The following is a 13,467-nucleotide window of genomic DNA, read 5'->3' on the forward strand; positions in this document are numbered from 1 at the left end:
ATTAAAAACAGGTTAAAACTCCAGTTGTATCGTTGGATCACCTCTTTTTGCTTACTGCTGCTGGTTTAAACGAGCTCTCTCTGCTTACTAAGGACGGCTGTGATAGAAACCACACTATTCCAAATGAGTATCATTTTACAAACTAGACTTTCTTTGACAGCATCACTCTCTGCTATTCAAGCAAAGACAGGTCTCTAATACACTAACTGACAGATTCTGTTGTTTACTGAGGTAGTTTGAGCTTTAAAGGAGGACATCCAAAGTATGGGGTTGGGGTGGAATTTACGACACTTAGAGTCCTCATCTTAAGAGTTAAGAGTCTGAATTTGTGCTATAAATTTGGGTTTTCATGGATGTCTTGCCCATTTTTGGAACTGCAGCTACTTAGGACCAGAGCATATCAGATGTTGAATTTTCTTTATCTTGTGGTGGGAGGTCCTCTACCTGGGAAGTCTGGAGGCAGAAACCACCTGTAGTTATAATAACCCTAAAAAATATTCACGGACCCGGGCCTGGGGGCATTAACTCCCCTGTTTCTCCTTGCACTTCAATGGAGGCCTTCCTTCGCTTAGTAGAAGTTGGGGCAGGATCTAGTATGGGTGGCGGATTCCCCTAACCGGGTAAATTAAAAGATTTCCCCCTCAGTCCCTATGAGTGAGGGTATCATGGGATTCCCTTGTACAATCTAAAGAAAAACATGTAAAACAATTTTAAAGAGAACATCTCAGCAAGTCACAGAAGGAACAATTCTGATAGAGGCTATTTTCCAGAAGGTATTATCAATGCTGAATTATAGTATAACATGTAAATAGCTAAATGTGGTCCATGGTTAAAGGAGTAAAAAACAGCTGCGTGAATATTCATACTGGACATTAACCTCAGATTTTCAATTGCCAGTTAGTAAATTACACACAGTAGCTGGTATACTCTGCTGGCTAGCTAGTTGAGCTTCAGATGGGCTCAAGAAAAAAACCCAAACAAACCATGAATGAAGAGGCAGGATTCTGGGGAATAAGACTAACTGATTTGGGGGCTGAAAACCCATAACATAATTTTTTTTTTTTTTTTTTTTTAGATTTTATTTATTTATTTGTCAGAGAGAGTGAGCACAGGCAGACAGAGAGGCAGGCAGAGGCAGAGGGAGAAGCAGGCTCCCTGCTGAGCAAGGAGCCCGATGTGGGACTCGATCCCAGGACGCTGGGATCATGACCTGAGCCGAAGGCAGCCGCTTAACCAACTGAGCCACCCAGGCGTCCCCATAACATAATTTTTAAGATTGTGTAAAGACTGTGAATTTAGTCTTTCTGCTCCTAATACTTCCATATACAATGATGCTTTATTCTCATTTCGTATTTATTTTGCAGTATTAGATATATTTCTAGGCAAATGAGCTTTAGTTTACGAAAAGAAATTTTAAAGAAACCACAAAAGCCCCTCACAGTGGATTTTATTTTGCTCACAAATGTGATCTGGAAAAACTGAAATCATTTCCTCTAACTCGGGTCTGCTCCAGGTAGGTGTAGCAGGAACCACTATTACTGTTTATTAAATGCAACGCCATCATGATGGCCAGGGAGCAGGATACCCATGAGAATACACCAGATCACAAGGCTGGGCTGCGGCAGCCAGTCTAGCTGGGAGCTGGGAGCCTCAGTGTTGAAGGGGCAGAGTCTCCACCTTGGATGAACTATAGCAAGACTCGATGGCAAGGTGAATGCTCGGAAGTAGGTAAAAAATGCTCGGGCAAAAATTCTAGCTCAACTATATACTAGCGTATATATAAGGCTGAACTGGATGAAAATGACAAGAAGTCATTAAAGGGCCAAGCCTTTACAGACTTTTGTGTTCAACAAACTTTTGGTAGAACTAAGCATTAAACTTCAGAAAACACAATACAACTTGGCCCCTTGAAATTTCTCCGTGCACTTGCATAATGAGACACTCCAATGTCTCTTAGAGATGTTTTTGACTTTTTCCTTCCTCAGGTGGTAAATTAATGACTTGAAGCGCTATGGCTTGATTTATGCTAAAGATATTTGAGCCCAAATGTTGAAGATGTAAGATGTTAGCCCCGGCCCTCTTGCTTCAACTCCAGTGCACCTGCTCCTCGAAGAGCCTGTCCTTGACCTTCTAGACAGAGGGCCAGTTCTGCTCTTGCAGGCTCCTCTGCCATCTTCTGACTGTCACGACTACACCTTACAACATTTTATACCGCTCCTCCTGCTTCTGTGTTTTCCTCCTATACTCCTTGCAGGGCAAGGGCTATTTCCTTCACTTAGGTTTGCCCCGGAAAATGGAGATGTCATTAACATTTACTCGCTACTCCATATTCCAGGCCCTAGGCTGACCCACGTCAAGTGGATTTTTCTAACTTTTATCCACATCCTGCGAAGTAAGTATTTTATTATCCCCAGTTTGCAGATGCAAAAACTAAGGCTTGGAGAGGTCAGATAACTGGTTTAAGATTATCCAGCTACTTAGGGACAAAGGCAGGATTTGAACCCGAACAGTCGGCACTGGAACATCCTTACTTAAGCATATGCTGCCTGAAGTGCCGTGTGTCAGTGAGTAAACAGTCAACTGCTTGACTGATTGGCTTTACTAGTTCCCAGTGGGTGACATATTTATTGGGCTAAGAAGGTGTTAAGAAACCAGATTCTGATTTCAGAAGTTACTTCTGATGAGAGAAGCAATACGTTTTAAATTATTTATTTTTGGAAGAATGACTTAGTATAAACATTAATGAAATTATCTTCAGTTAATGAGTAGCCATAGATTTATCTTCTGATACCTTTTAAATTTGGATAGTCTAGGTTTACTGGCCAGTAGTCACAATAATTCCAATAAAGAGAAAAAAATGCTCTACTATTAAAAATTATCATAAACATATATATGATAATTTTAATTATTTAATTATTAAATAATTATTAAATAATAACTATTATTTAATATGTACACTACATATTTATATATGTAGTATTTAAATTTGAAATTCAGTTTTGGGTTTTGGGCTCCTGGTTTGGCATCTGTGGAACTTAGCCTTGAATTTTATTTAATGTGTTAATTTAAAATGGGTCAAATACTCCTTCCCCAAAGTAGAAACATTTCTAGCCACTCTATTTTTATAAACACTATTTATTCATGTGTATTTATTCATTTACATGTACACTTCAGTTTATTTAACAAACATTTAGATCTGTCCCTATAATATACTCAGCTAGGACTGCTACGGTTCAAAAAAGAACCAATATTTATTGAGCGTTTAAATAATACCAGAAACCATTCTGGTATCGATGACTTCATGTAACTCTTCCGGCAGGCCAGTTCTAGGAGGTCAGCGTTCCTATTATTCCCATTTTATGGAGAGAAAACTGAGGCGAGGGCTACCTGGCTGAACTTCTCACAAAGGCAGCCTGATTTCAGATTTCACCATTCACTTCTCTCCTAGAACCTTCCAAGTAAACAGAACTGCCTTGATCCCACCTTTCTGTTCTCCTCACACAACGATCATCCTGTGACCGGTTACTGAGTGAGGGTCACATACAGGAACAGAGCTAGAACAGATGTCCAAGTGTGTCACTCGGTGATTAAGGGCAACCGCAGACCTGAGTGTGAGAACCAGCTCAACCTTTCTGGCTGGGACCCCGAGTAGGCTACGTAAGCCCTTTATGCCACTGTGTCCTCATCTACAAGGACAGTAATGACACCTCAGAGAGTGAGGATGAAAGCAATTTAAAATTATTGAGCCAAGGGGGGCACACAAATACTATTATTATCATATAGTCCCTGCTCTGGAGAAACTGGCATTCCTTCCTGGAAGGAAGGGAAATCATGTAAATAATTACAGACTTAAAGAAAGTTCTATAAAAGAGAATTATCTTGGGAGCACCTGGGGGGCTCAGGCGGTTGACCATCTGACTCTTGATCACAGCTCAGGTCATGATCTCAGGGTTTTGAGATGGAGCCCCACATCGGGCTCCATGCTCAGTAGGGAGTCTGCTTGAGATTCTCTCTCCCCTTCTCCCTCTGCCCCTGCTGCCTGTGCTCTTTCTCTCCTTCCCTCTCCCTGTGCCCCTCCCCACACTCCCATGCATGCACGAGTGCTTGTTCTCTCTCTCAAATAAATAAATAAATCTTTAAAAAAAAAATTACACTGGAGCCCAGGGAAGGGGTACTGAGAGGGGTAACGAGGAGAGAACGAGGAAATGGGAGTTAAGGTGAAGAGAGGTTTCTAATTAAAGCTGAGCCCTAGATCTAGAGCTTCCAAAGTTTATTTTGTATATTGTGCTTCATGCAAATGCAGCTGCTTTGTTGTTTGCAGACTAAGTCACATTTATTGAGTACCTTTTACATGCCAGGCCCTGCAGGAGGGCAGTCGCACATGCTCTCTATCATTTAGTGTTTACAACACTCGGAGGGTCAGTGCTGTTGGCTTTGGTGAGAGCGCAGTGTTTTTACACATCTGAATAGGGGTAACCATTGTGGCTCAGATGACAGGCGGTCTCCCTGCAAGGCCCTGCATGGCCCCTAGACAAATCTGTATTGGGGTGACCCTAAAAGTCATGGTGCAAAACAGAGGACTTAATACACTATGAATGAAAAATAATTAATGTGAATTTTTACACCTAACAATGCCGTGAAAGCACAAGTTTTACGTGTCTTTTTCTTGTTGCTTCTAGCTCTAATCTTTCTGCCGCCCTCCAAACATCTACGAACCTTTTCGCGATACAAACTTACTTGTGCTTCCCATCTGGAGCTGAAGGCCCGCTTCTGCCCTTGTTTCCCCTATATCTCAGTTAACCGAGTGCCTAACCTGGTTATCCAAAAGAGAAATGTTGGGGTTGTTTTCGACTGAGCCACCAAGGCCTCTGTGTGGGCACTTCCTAAATGGTTCCTTTCTCTTTCTGCAGGCTCACTGCTCATGTAGACCCTCCCAGACCTGACCAACTCTGTCTTCTTCCTGGTCTCTTGGTCTCTACTATCTTTTCTCCATCTCACTCTCATCCACAAGGCAGTGCCACTCTCCACTCTTAAGACACAGGTGTGATCATTCATCTACTTGAAACTTGCAATGGCTCCCTAGTGTCCACAAGATGAAGGTCGAGGGCATCCGCATGGCATAGTAGGGCTTTCACTACCTGGCCCCATACTACCTTTGTATCATCATCCGCTACCAGTGCTGGCCAGACAGCTGTTCCAGCAGCCTTGGGCCACTTGCCCAATCCTACAGCTTTAGACCTAATCCTCCCATTGCTGGGTACTTCCTAGGGGCCATCTTCAAATCCACAAATACAGAATTCCCATCCACTTATATATAATCCAATCATATTTCATTTTCTCATATTCATTCTATAGAACAATTCCTACAAGATCATTATGTATTTCCTATTTTCTCCTCTGGATTTCCACCAGATTTAAAAGGACCATGGCTAAGAAATAATAAAGAATAGAAGGGCACCTAAACCTAGATGCCTTTGCACTGATGATTCTGTCAACTAAGGGAGTCAATCCACACACCCTCCCCTGCCCCCCATACCTGCCCTGCCCAGTGACCGTGGAAGCTGGCTCATTAATGCCAGTGAACACCATCTGTGGACAGAACTGCCTCACCCATTGATGGGATTCATTGCACAGAGCTCTTGGCACCGGTACAGTTTCTGCTGAACAGATGAATCGAATGGTATATCAGCTGGATAATGTAAAGATAATTATCTCTATATATTTTTTGCTTTTAGAAGCATGTTATTCTTCATTTAAAGATAATCAGCATCTAACTGAGTTTTCATGGACAATTCTGAATGTGCTTTGTTAAATTTAACAGCTCTTGTTAGCAAAAATAATCATGAATAAAAGGCAATTTGTTTTTATTTGGCATATAAACAAAATTATGGGGCGCCTGGGTGGCTCAGTGGGTTAAAGCCTCTGCCTTCAGCTCAGGTCATGATCCCAGAGTCCTGGGATCGAGCCCCACATCGAGCTCTCTGCTCAGCGGGGAGCCTGCTTCCTCCTCTCTCTCTCTGCCTGCCTCTCTGCCTACTTGCGATCTCTGTCTGTTAAATAAATAAATAAAATTTTTAAGAAAAAAACAAAAAGAAAAGAACATGTTAAACAAAATTATGCTGATATTGGTAAAATTCTATTGTTTTATTAGTGTACATAAGGCTTTTATTAGATCTTCCTCAATTTACCTCTGAAGTATATTTGGAGCTTAAAAATAAAGAAAGGAGGAAGTTCAGTTATTAGCATGGAAGTGACCCATTTAGGAGATGAGTTACGCAGTTCAAATGATGGCTCCTGATACATTAATGTCTATCAGAAAAGAACTCTTGGAATGTTCAAGAAAAATATAAAAGTTTTACGAAAACTGCTTAAGATGGAATGTACTTTGTGTCGTGGAATAATTCACCTCTGTTTCCAAATATGTGATCTATCTGTGTTTTGAAACCGGGGCCTTAGCTGCAGTAAGCATATGATATAATCAAATCAGCTGACTGGCCTGGGGTAGAACATTATCATCATTAGTGATTTTTTTTGAAGTTTAGTTTTAAGTTGATAAGAACTGTTTCATAATTTTAGCATGCGTAAAAAGATAAAAAACAAAAACAAAAACAAGAAAACCCTTTCACACTAAGGACTGGGCAAAAGTTCAAATGACTTTCTTGTCTAAGAAAGTCACCTCCCTTTAGTAAAGACCCAATGCGGATACATACTAGCAAACTGCAATTTAAAAGGGAACACTTTTTTTTTTTTTAATAGCAATTATTTTTTATTTAAAGTTTAAAAGGTAGGGCTGAACTCCAATCCCATATAGGCTTGTGGGTGTTCTCAGCAGGATTCTCATCCTATGCAAACTGATAATAATAGATCACTCATTCTTGTTTATTTTAAGAACTCCCCCAACAAGATGGGGCTCGCATCCATGTTCTTATATAAAGATGTTGTGAAAAGCATGTGCACTTGCAAAGATAGCATATTCTTAAAGACATGAGTTTATGATCAAAGGACTATAAAATGGCTGGTCGGTTGGATATCTTAGATGTCATCCAACATCTGGGACTGCACCAACTTTCTAGCTATGATATTAAAATAGAAAAACCTTTGCAGAGCGTTAACCTATCATTACACAGAGTAAATGGCATGGCACTGCGACCTAATTAGCAGTGTGGCTTGCATCTGTAAAATAGAATTAGCACTACTGCTCTTTTTCTTTATTATTAGTTTGTGTTTCTAGAAAGGTGTGACCTTATCTGTAAGGTTCTGTTCATTTATGCCCATTTACAAAGGATTTAATTATGTTCCTTTAGCTCTCTACGATGAGGAAATTGAAAACGGCCACATCAGAATTAAAACTGTTAAAGAAATTAGTAGCTGATTATTTACTCCATCAGCCTCCGTGCAGGGATAAAGGCTGGAGGCAGGTTCAAATAAAGAAAGTAGAAGATTTGGGGGAGAGAAAATTCTAGGCAAGGAAATTATTGATAGTCTTCCTTTCCTCCTTCCCACATGTCTTTTTCAAGTTTCTCTAGTGTTCTTGTGAGGAACTAGCTACGGAGAAAGTGTACAATGCTACAAAATTCCTGCAAGTGACGTCAGCTTAGTGTCAGCAGCTAGAGAACATAGACTTACATCTGAGGCAGGTGACTCCAGGACAATGCCGAATCCCAGCACGCGGTTCTCCCCGGCCGAGGGGGGCTCCGCAGCCTGGGGGCCAGGCTGCTCGGAGGCCCCAGCTGTCTTCTTTTCCATTTCTAACACGCCAGGCTTATTCCTCACAGTCAGAGTTTCAACGGTCTTTGGGGGCACTTTTTTCTTTTTATTTCTCTTGCGTGAGACAGCAGTTCGCTGGGAGCATATAAGGGAAATTGGGGGTTGTTGTCTGTTTTGGGTTCCAACTGTGGAGAATGAACAAAAACAGGGTACAGGCACCTGAGTCTAACTTAGGAGAAATTATCACCCATCTACATGTTCCATAAGCTGAGACCGAAACAGGGTTCAGTCAAGGAAGCAGACCAAAGGCAACCTCCTGTGGGACCTGTAGGTCACCAAAGGTGTTCTCTGGAGTATTGTTGAGTTGTACGTGCAGGAGAGTAACCCAGAGAAAACTCTGTCCCCCACACTGGTAAATGATGACACTAACTGCTGCAGCTTCGCTCTGGAGAAGAGAGGGTTGATGAGCCATAGGAAAATACCTGAGCCTGATCTCACAAGTCGCAGGACATTTTTATATAAATGGGAACCCAGAACTTAACTTCGGGTGTAGCTGTCCATGCTTCCTGGTAAGCCAAACTCAGGAATGTTCTAATTGTCCTTTGAGGATAAAATGATCAACTGCTAGCAATCTACAGACACCAAAACTGACTAAGACTGAGCAATGGTGACCATTTATTAAAGAACAAGTCTGGAATGACTAGTCCGTACGTGGGCAAAGCCTGCTGGTCATTTCTCAGGGACGGTTACTGCTTCCGCACAAACCCATACTGTCCACACATCAGCTATCTCCACAGCCTTACACTCACTACTGCATTCTGCCCAGGCTGCCCTCCATACCTTAGTTTTAGGTAGCTAAAAGATAGGAATGACATAGTTCTGCGCAAGTCAAGAAGACCAGTAAAATCCAGAAACAGAGGGAGTTCCAAAGACGAAAGCACCGAACAAAGGCCAAGTATCAGTACTGAATCTACACTTAAGGAAACCAAGGATAGTAAGTACAGTTTTCACAGACGCTCTTTGGCAAGTCATGTTTGTTAACCATTTAGAAATATTCTGATGGAAAGTGTTAGAGAAAAATATGGCATCATTATTTAAATCTTCATGTATCAATATGGCTTACTAAATGTGATCAGAGGATATGCCTGCTTTTTTACAGAAAGAAGCCAAATGAAAACCAAAGATCTTTAAATGCACATAAATATGGATCATCTCCTATCAGTTTGCAAATAAAGGGTATTTATACTTTGAACTTGGTATTTGCATCTCTAGAGTGGCAAGAAATTTACAAGTATTAGAAATGAACTACTTGGAGAGCCTGGCTGGCTCAGCTGGAAGAGTGGGCAACCTTGATCTTGGGGTTGTAAATTTGAGCCCCACGTTGCGTACAGAGATCACTTAAAAAAAAGAGAGAGAGAGAAAGAAACCAACTACTCGCACTTCATAGGAGCACTGAAACAGTTTTTAGCCACCTGTGCAGTAATTAGTCTTGTTCATTGGAGGTTGACTTTGGCTGAACATTAGAATCATCCGGGAGCTTTTAAAAAAAAAAAAGGCCGTGCCTCAGCCTTACCCCAGACTAACTGAATTGGAATTTGCAGGGGTGACGCCCGGGCACTGAGATCTTTTTTAAAGCTCTGCCGGTAATTCCAGTGTACAAGCCCGAGAGAAGAACTTTTGTCTCTTCTCTGGATTTTCACCGAAGGCCAGGTCTCCACACCCAAAGTCAAACAGACAAGGGAAGCAGCTCTCAGTGGTCCAGGACTCACACCTCTCCACGCCTCGCTATTCTAAAGTAAAAGTGAAAATGCTTTGGCTTTAAAGCACACAGGGACTATCTGAGTTTTTCTCCTCCGTTGGCAAGTCTAGACACAGTTGCCCTCGGTTGCTTCCAGATCTTATCATTTCATCGTATTCCTTGTCTTCTCTCTCAAGCAAAGGTGAAACTTTCTGAATATAATTTAAATCTATGTGTTACAGGCAATAAGCCTTAAGTCAATCTACCCACACAACACAGATTCTTAAGTTTAAGGAAATTAAAGAAGAGTAATTTTTTCAGTTTATCCTTTCTGCTCTCCTACGAGCTCTGGAATCATTTACCGGCCTAATCTGCAAAGGTTCAGAAAAGAAAACATGGTGACAAAGTGGCATTTACTTAATAGATTCCAAAAGGGCTTCAGTCAAGGATTTAAATGGTTGCAATTTGTAGTTTGCCATTTCGGTAGTAAGGAGCTTAAGTAACAAAATAAATCATTAGAATTTCATATGCATATTTTCTTAAGTGCTAACAAACTCTTCCTCTGAGAAAAGAATCTGTACATCATGGAGTAAACTAACTTTCTGTGTTCCTCATTTAAGACATGTTAACTTTTGCCAGGTCAATAAGAACATGGGTTGTTGTGTTGGAACAAGATGAGTGAACGCCTACTGGCCTGACCAAAATGCTTATTCCTTCCTCGAGCTAAAACCAAATTCAGCACATACAATTAGATGTTGCTTCTCAGGGGCCCTTTTGCTCACCGTCCTTTCCCATGCTCTTGGGTGATGAGCGTGTCTAAGTATTAAGCTTTTTATATCAAAACCACATCACTGAATATTATAATTTTACTAGAATTCACCAAATGGCGCCAAGTACGGTTTTGGAAGGATGACCTTCCTGAATCTCTTTCCAGTGCAGGGATGGGAAGGCTGACTGTATGACTGTACTATTTCCAGCTCAGGGGCCAGTCTTCCCTCACCAGAGGAGGCATTAATGAAATGACTTAGTATTTTCTGGACCTGTGACCAGAAAGTTGCATTTTCCCCCCCATATAGAGATTAGACACCACAGCCACTGTGGTGAACCCGCTCCTGGTCTTTAGAACAACACTAATGAAATAGTTGCTGCCTGTATCATGCTTTACAGACTTCATTTACGTTTACTAACGCATCCTATCTTGAAAACCATCCTGCAAGTTAGATATTAACGTTCCCGCTCCAGAGGATAAATGTGAGAGCAGAGAAGTCACACAGCTTCATGAGGAGAACAAGGACTCTGACCCCAGCCTGCAGACTCATGGCTCTTCCATCCCTCCACTTGACTAACAAGAGTGAGAACAGAAGACGCATCATGTAACTAAGGAAGACAGGACACCCAGGGTCTTTGGGCTTCTATATGCTGAATATTAGGGAGACAAGCCAGAAGCAGGGCCCAAGAGGCAACACCTCATGTGCTTATGTTCGTGAATGTCTCTGCCAGGACAGCCCGTGCCCCGAGAGGGCCCTCCAGCCCCTGTATGACAGTGCGCGGCTTCCCCTCTGTCACGCTGCACCCCCACAAGGGAGGGGGACGGGCATGGGGGTTGCCGACACACACGCAGCCCCCAAATGGAGCACCTCAGGAGGTAAGAGGAGTCAGCCATGCTTTTGTTCTGAGGTGAACTTCCTTGCTGACTCACACAGGGAAAGTGAGCTGAAGAACTATGCCCACCTTCACTTATGACTGTTTCAAAATTCAGTTATCTGACACGTGTCAAGGCCTTGGAGATGAGGGAGTGAACTCTGCAGAGCATGTGCGCACCAGTGTATGAGGAGTAGTATCAGCGATGAGAAACCTGTTAGATTTGCTACAGGAAAAACGTGTTGGAGCAAAAGCTGAGGAAACAAAAAAGCACAGCAGACAGCAAGGTGGGAAGAACCAGATACGAAGAGAACAATAACCGTCACAGCCCAAGAGGCCTAAGGCGTCACAAGCCAGGGGCCTCCTCCCTGGCCTGGTCTCGATACCTGCTTGAATTTGCATTAATTTCCGCATGGTCCTGAGTTCTTGGAGGATGGCCTGCAACGTCGACTGGCAATTGCAAGTACAGCAGTTTGATCCAACGGACGAATTCATGGCCGGAAGTTCTCCTAAGCATCAGAGAAGAGAATGGCCCACTCCAAGCATCAACAACAAAATTACAAAGGGGTGGGGAGGGGGACGAAGGTATCTTGACAGTAGTATGAGACAGTGCCCAAGGGAAATGGACCTAATAACGGTGACCACCTGAATGTCGGGGGCCCATGCTCACTCACAGCAGGCCTCCCTAGCGTCACACTGGCGCATCTCAGGGGACAGCACTGTAAAAATTCACTAGAAACACACACTCCATTGTACCAAAACATGAGTTCTGAAAAGAACGGCCTTCCAGAAAAACCTGAGACCCACCCATTCTCAAATCTCATGTTAAAAATGAAATCTGTCTAACTATTAAAAAAACAGCTTTTCGGGGCACCCGGGTGGCTCAGTCATTAAGTGTCTGCCTTCAGCTCAGGTCATGATCCAGGGTCCTGGGACTGAGCCCCACATCAGCCTCCCTGTTTGGTGGGAAGCCTGCTTCTCCCTCTTCACTCCCCCTGTCTGTGTTCCCTTTCTCGCTGTGTCTCTCTCTGTCAAATAAAGAAAGAAAATCTTTAAAAAAAATATATATATAGTTTTTCTAGTATTTCCCTAAATTAAGAACTGTCAACACATTAAAACTTTTAGAACACTCTCTGGGGGGTGGGACATCGGGGCGGAGAAGAGCCGGGGGAGCACAGTGTACATGGGAGGCTGTATTCAGACTCAGTGGGTTCCGGGCCGGGGGTGTGTTGGCTTTCCTCCACCTTAATGAAGGAGATCCTCATACATCTTTTTTCCATCCCCATGTTTTATATTTCCATCACTTTAGCCTCTTTATCTGTTTCAATTTAGTATCTTTTCCTAATAAAACTGTCCTATTAAAGTAAACAGAGGTTGTCCCCTTGTCCTTGGGATACTGTGGAACATTTGGAAAATCCCTCTTTCTGCGGCGCTCCCTCTAGTGTCTGTGTCCAGCCCAACCACTGGGAACTGGAATGTGCTGCTGTTACTTAGGTTGTCCCTAGGCGCAATGGGAAAGTTCGAAGGATTGGATCTAATGGTATCTTTTGTTACACATTAAATGCAATTTTAATTCTACGGTATGCATTATTTGTGGATACTACAAAAAAACTTCATGTAAGGACAACTTAAGGCTTGGGGTACCGTAATTATTTGCACTCGAAGTTGTAGCAAACAGAAATGTTATAACTTTAAAAACTGCAAACAATTTCAATGAAATTCGAGGTAGTCACAGTTATAGATGATGAATGTTTACTGAAAATAAGCAAACAATAAACACAAAAAATCTGTTTTCAAACCAATATGGGGGGAATTTATGTTTGTAACTTTTAACATTAATAACATTTCCCCAAGTAAATCCACCGTCCTTGTTGCATGCTGTAAAACAGAACGCTCTTTACACAGAACTTATTGATGTTGGGTGAACTAACTTCATACACACCTAAGGGTGTCCTATGTCTCTTACCATGTCTTCCATGGCAGTCAAATTAGGAGGGTCTTATAGAATATTCCTAGTCACTATGCTAAGTACTGTCTTTATCATTTTTAGAGGACCAAATCAACCCTTTCCAGCTTGTTATAAATCATTTTCTAATTTTAAAGAGAACTGACTTCTTATTTTTATGGAGGAGTCTTTGAAGAGCCATGTCCCCTTAACTTGGAAGCATGCCAGCACGTGAATGTGATCTGGCTTATGCAATATTGAGAGAAAGAGAAGACTCCCGTACGTCTCTTGGGGTCCCTCCTGTCTCATCAGCTGTGCCTCGAGATGGCTTTTCATGCCTCTGAACTGGTTACTGCAAATTGTGTTAAAAAATAATCAAAACAGTTTTCTTCTTGAAGAAATAATGAATGGAAAAAGGAAATCCTTAACTTTTCAA

The 13,467-nt window shown here is 42.1% G+C and overlaps 1 protein-coding gene across 3 annotated transcripts in view; it reads right to left on the reverse strand.

The window, feature by feature from the left end:
* Positions 1–13,467, reverse strand: part of BEND7 (BEN domain containing 7) — an 80,597-nt gene that overhangs the window by 38,671 nt on the left and 28,459 nt on the right. For all 3 annotated transcript variants that reach the window (XM_080811951.1, XM_080811953.1, XM_080811952.1), the window contains 2 exons: positions 11,473–11,595; positions 7,627–7,892 (listed from right to left, as the gene is read on the reverse strand). In XM_080811951.1, coding sequence (XP_080668077.1) covers positions 7,627–7,892; positions 11,473–11,595 — 389 coding nt within the window. The remainder of the gene's footprint in view (positions 1–7,626; positions 7,893–11,472; positions 11,596–13,467) is intronic.

The sequence above is a fragment of the Martes martes genome (genome assembly GCF_963455335.1).
Source record: "Martes martes genome assembly, chromosome: 8".
Classification (NCBI taxonomy): Eukaryota; Metazoa; Chordata; class Mammalia; order Carnivora; family Mustelidae; genus Martes; species Martes martes.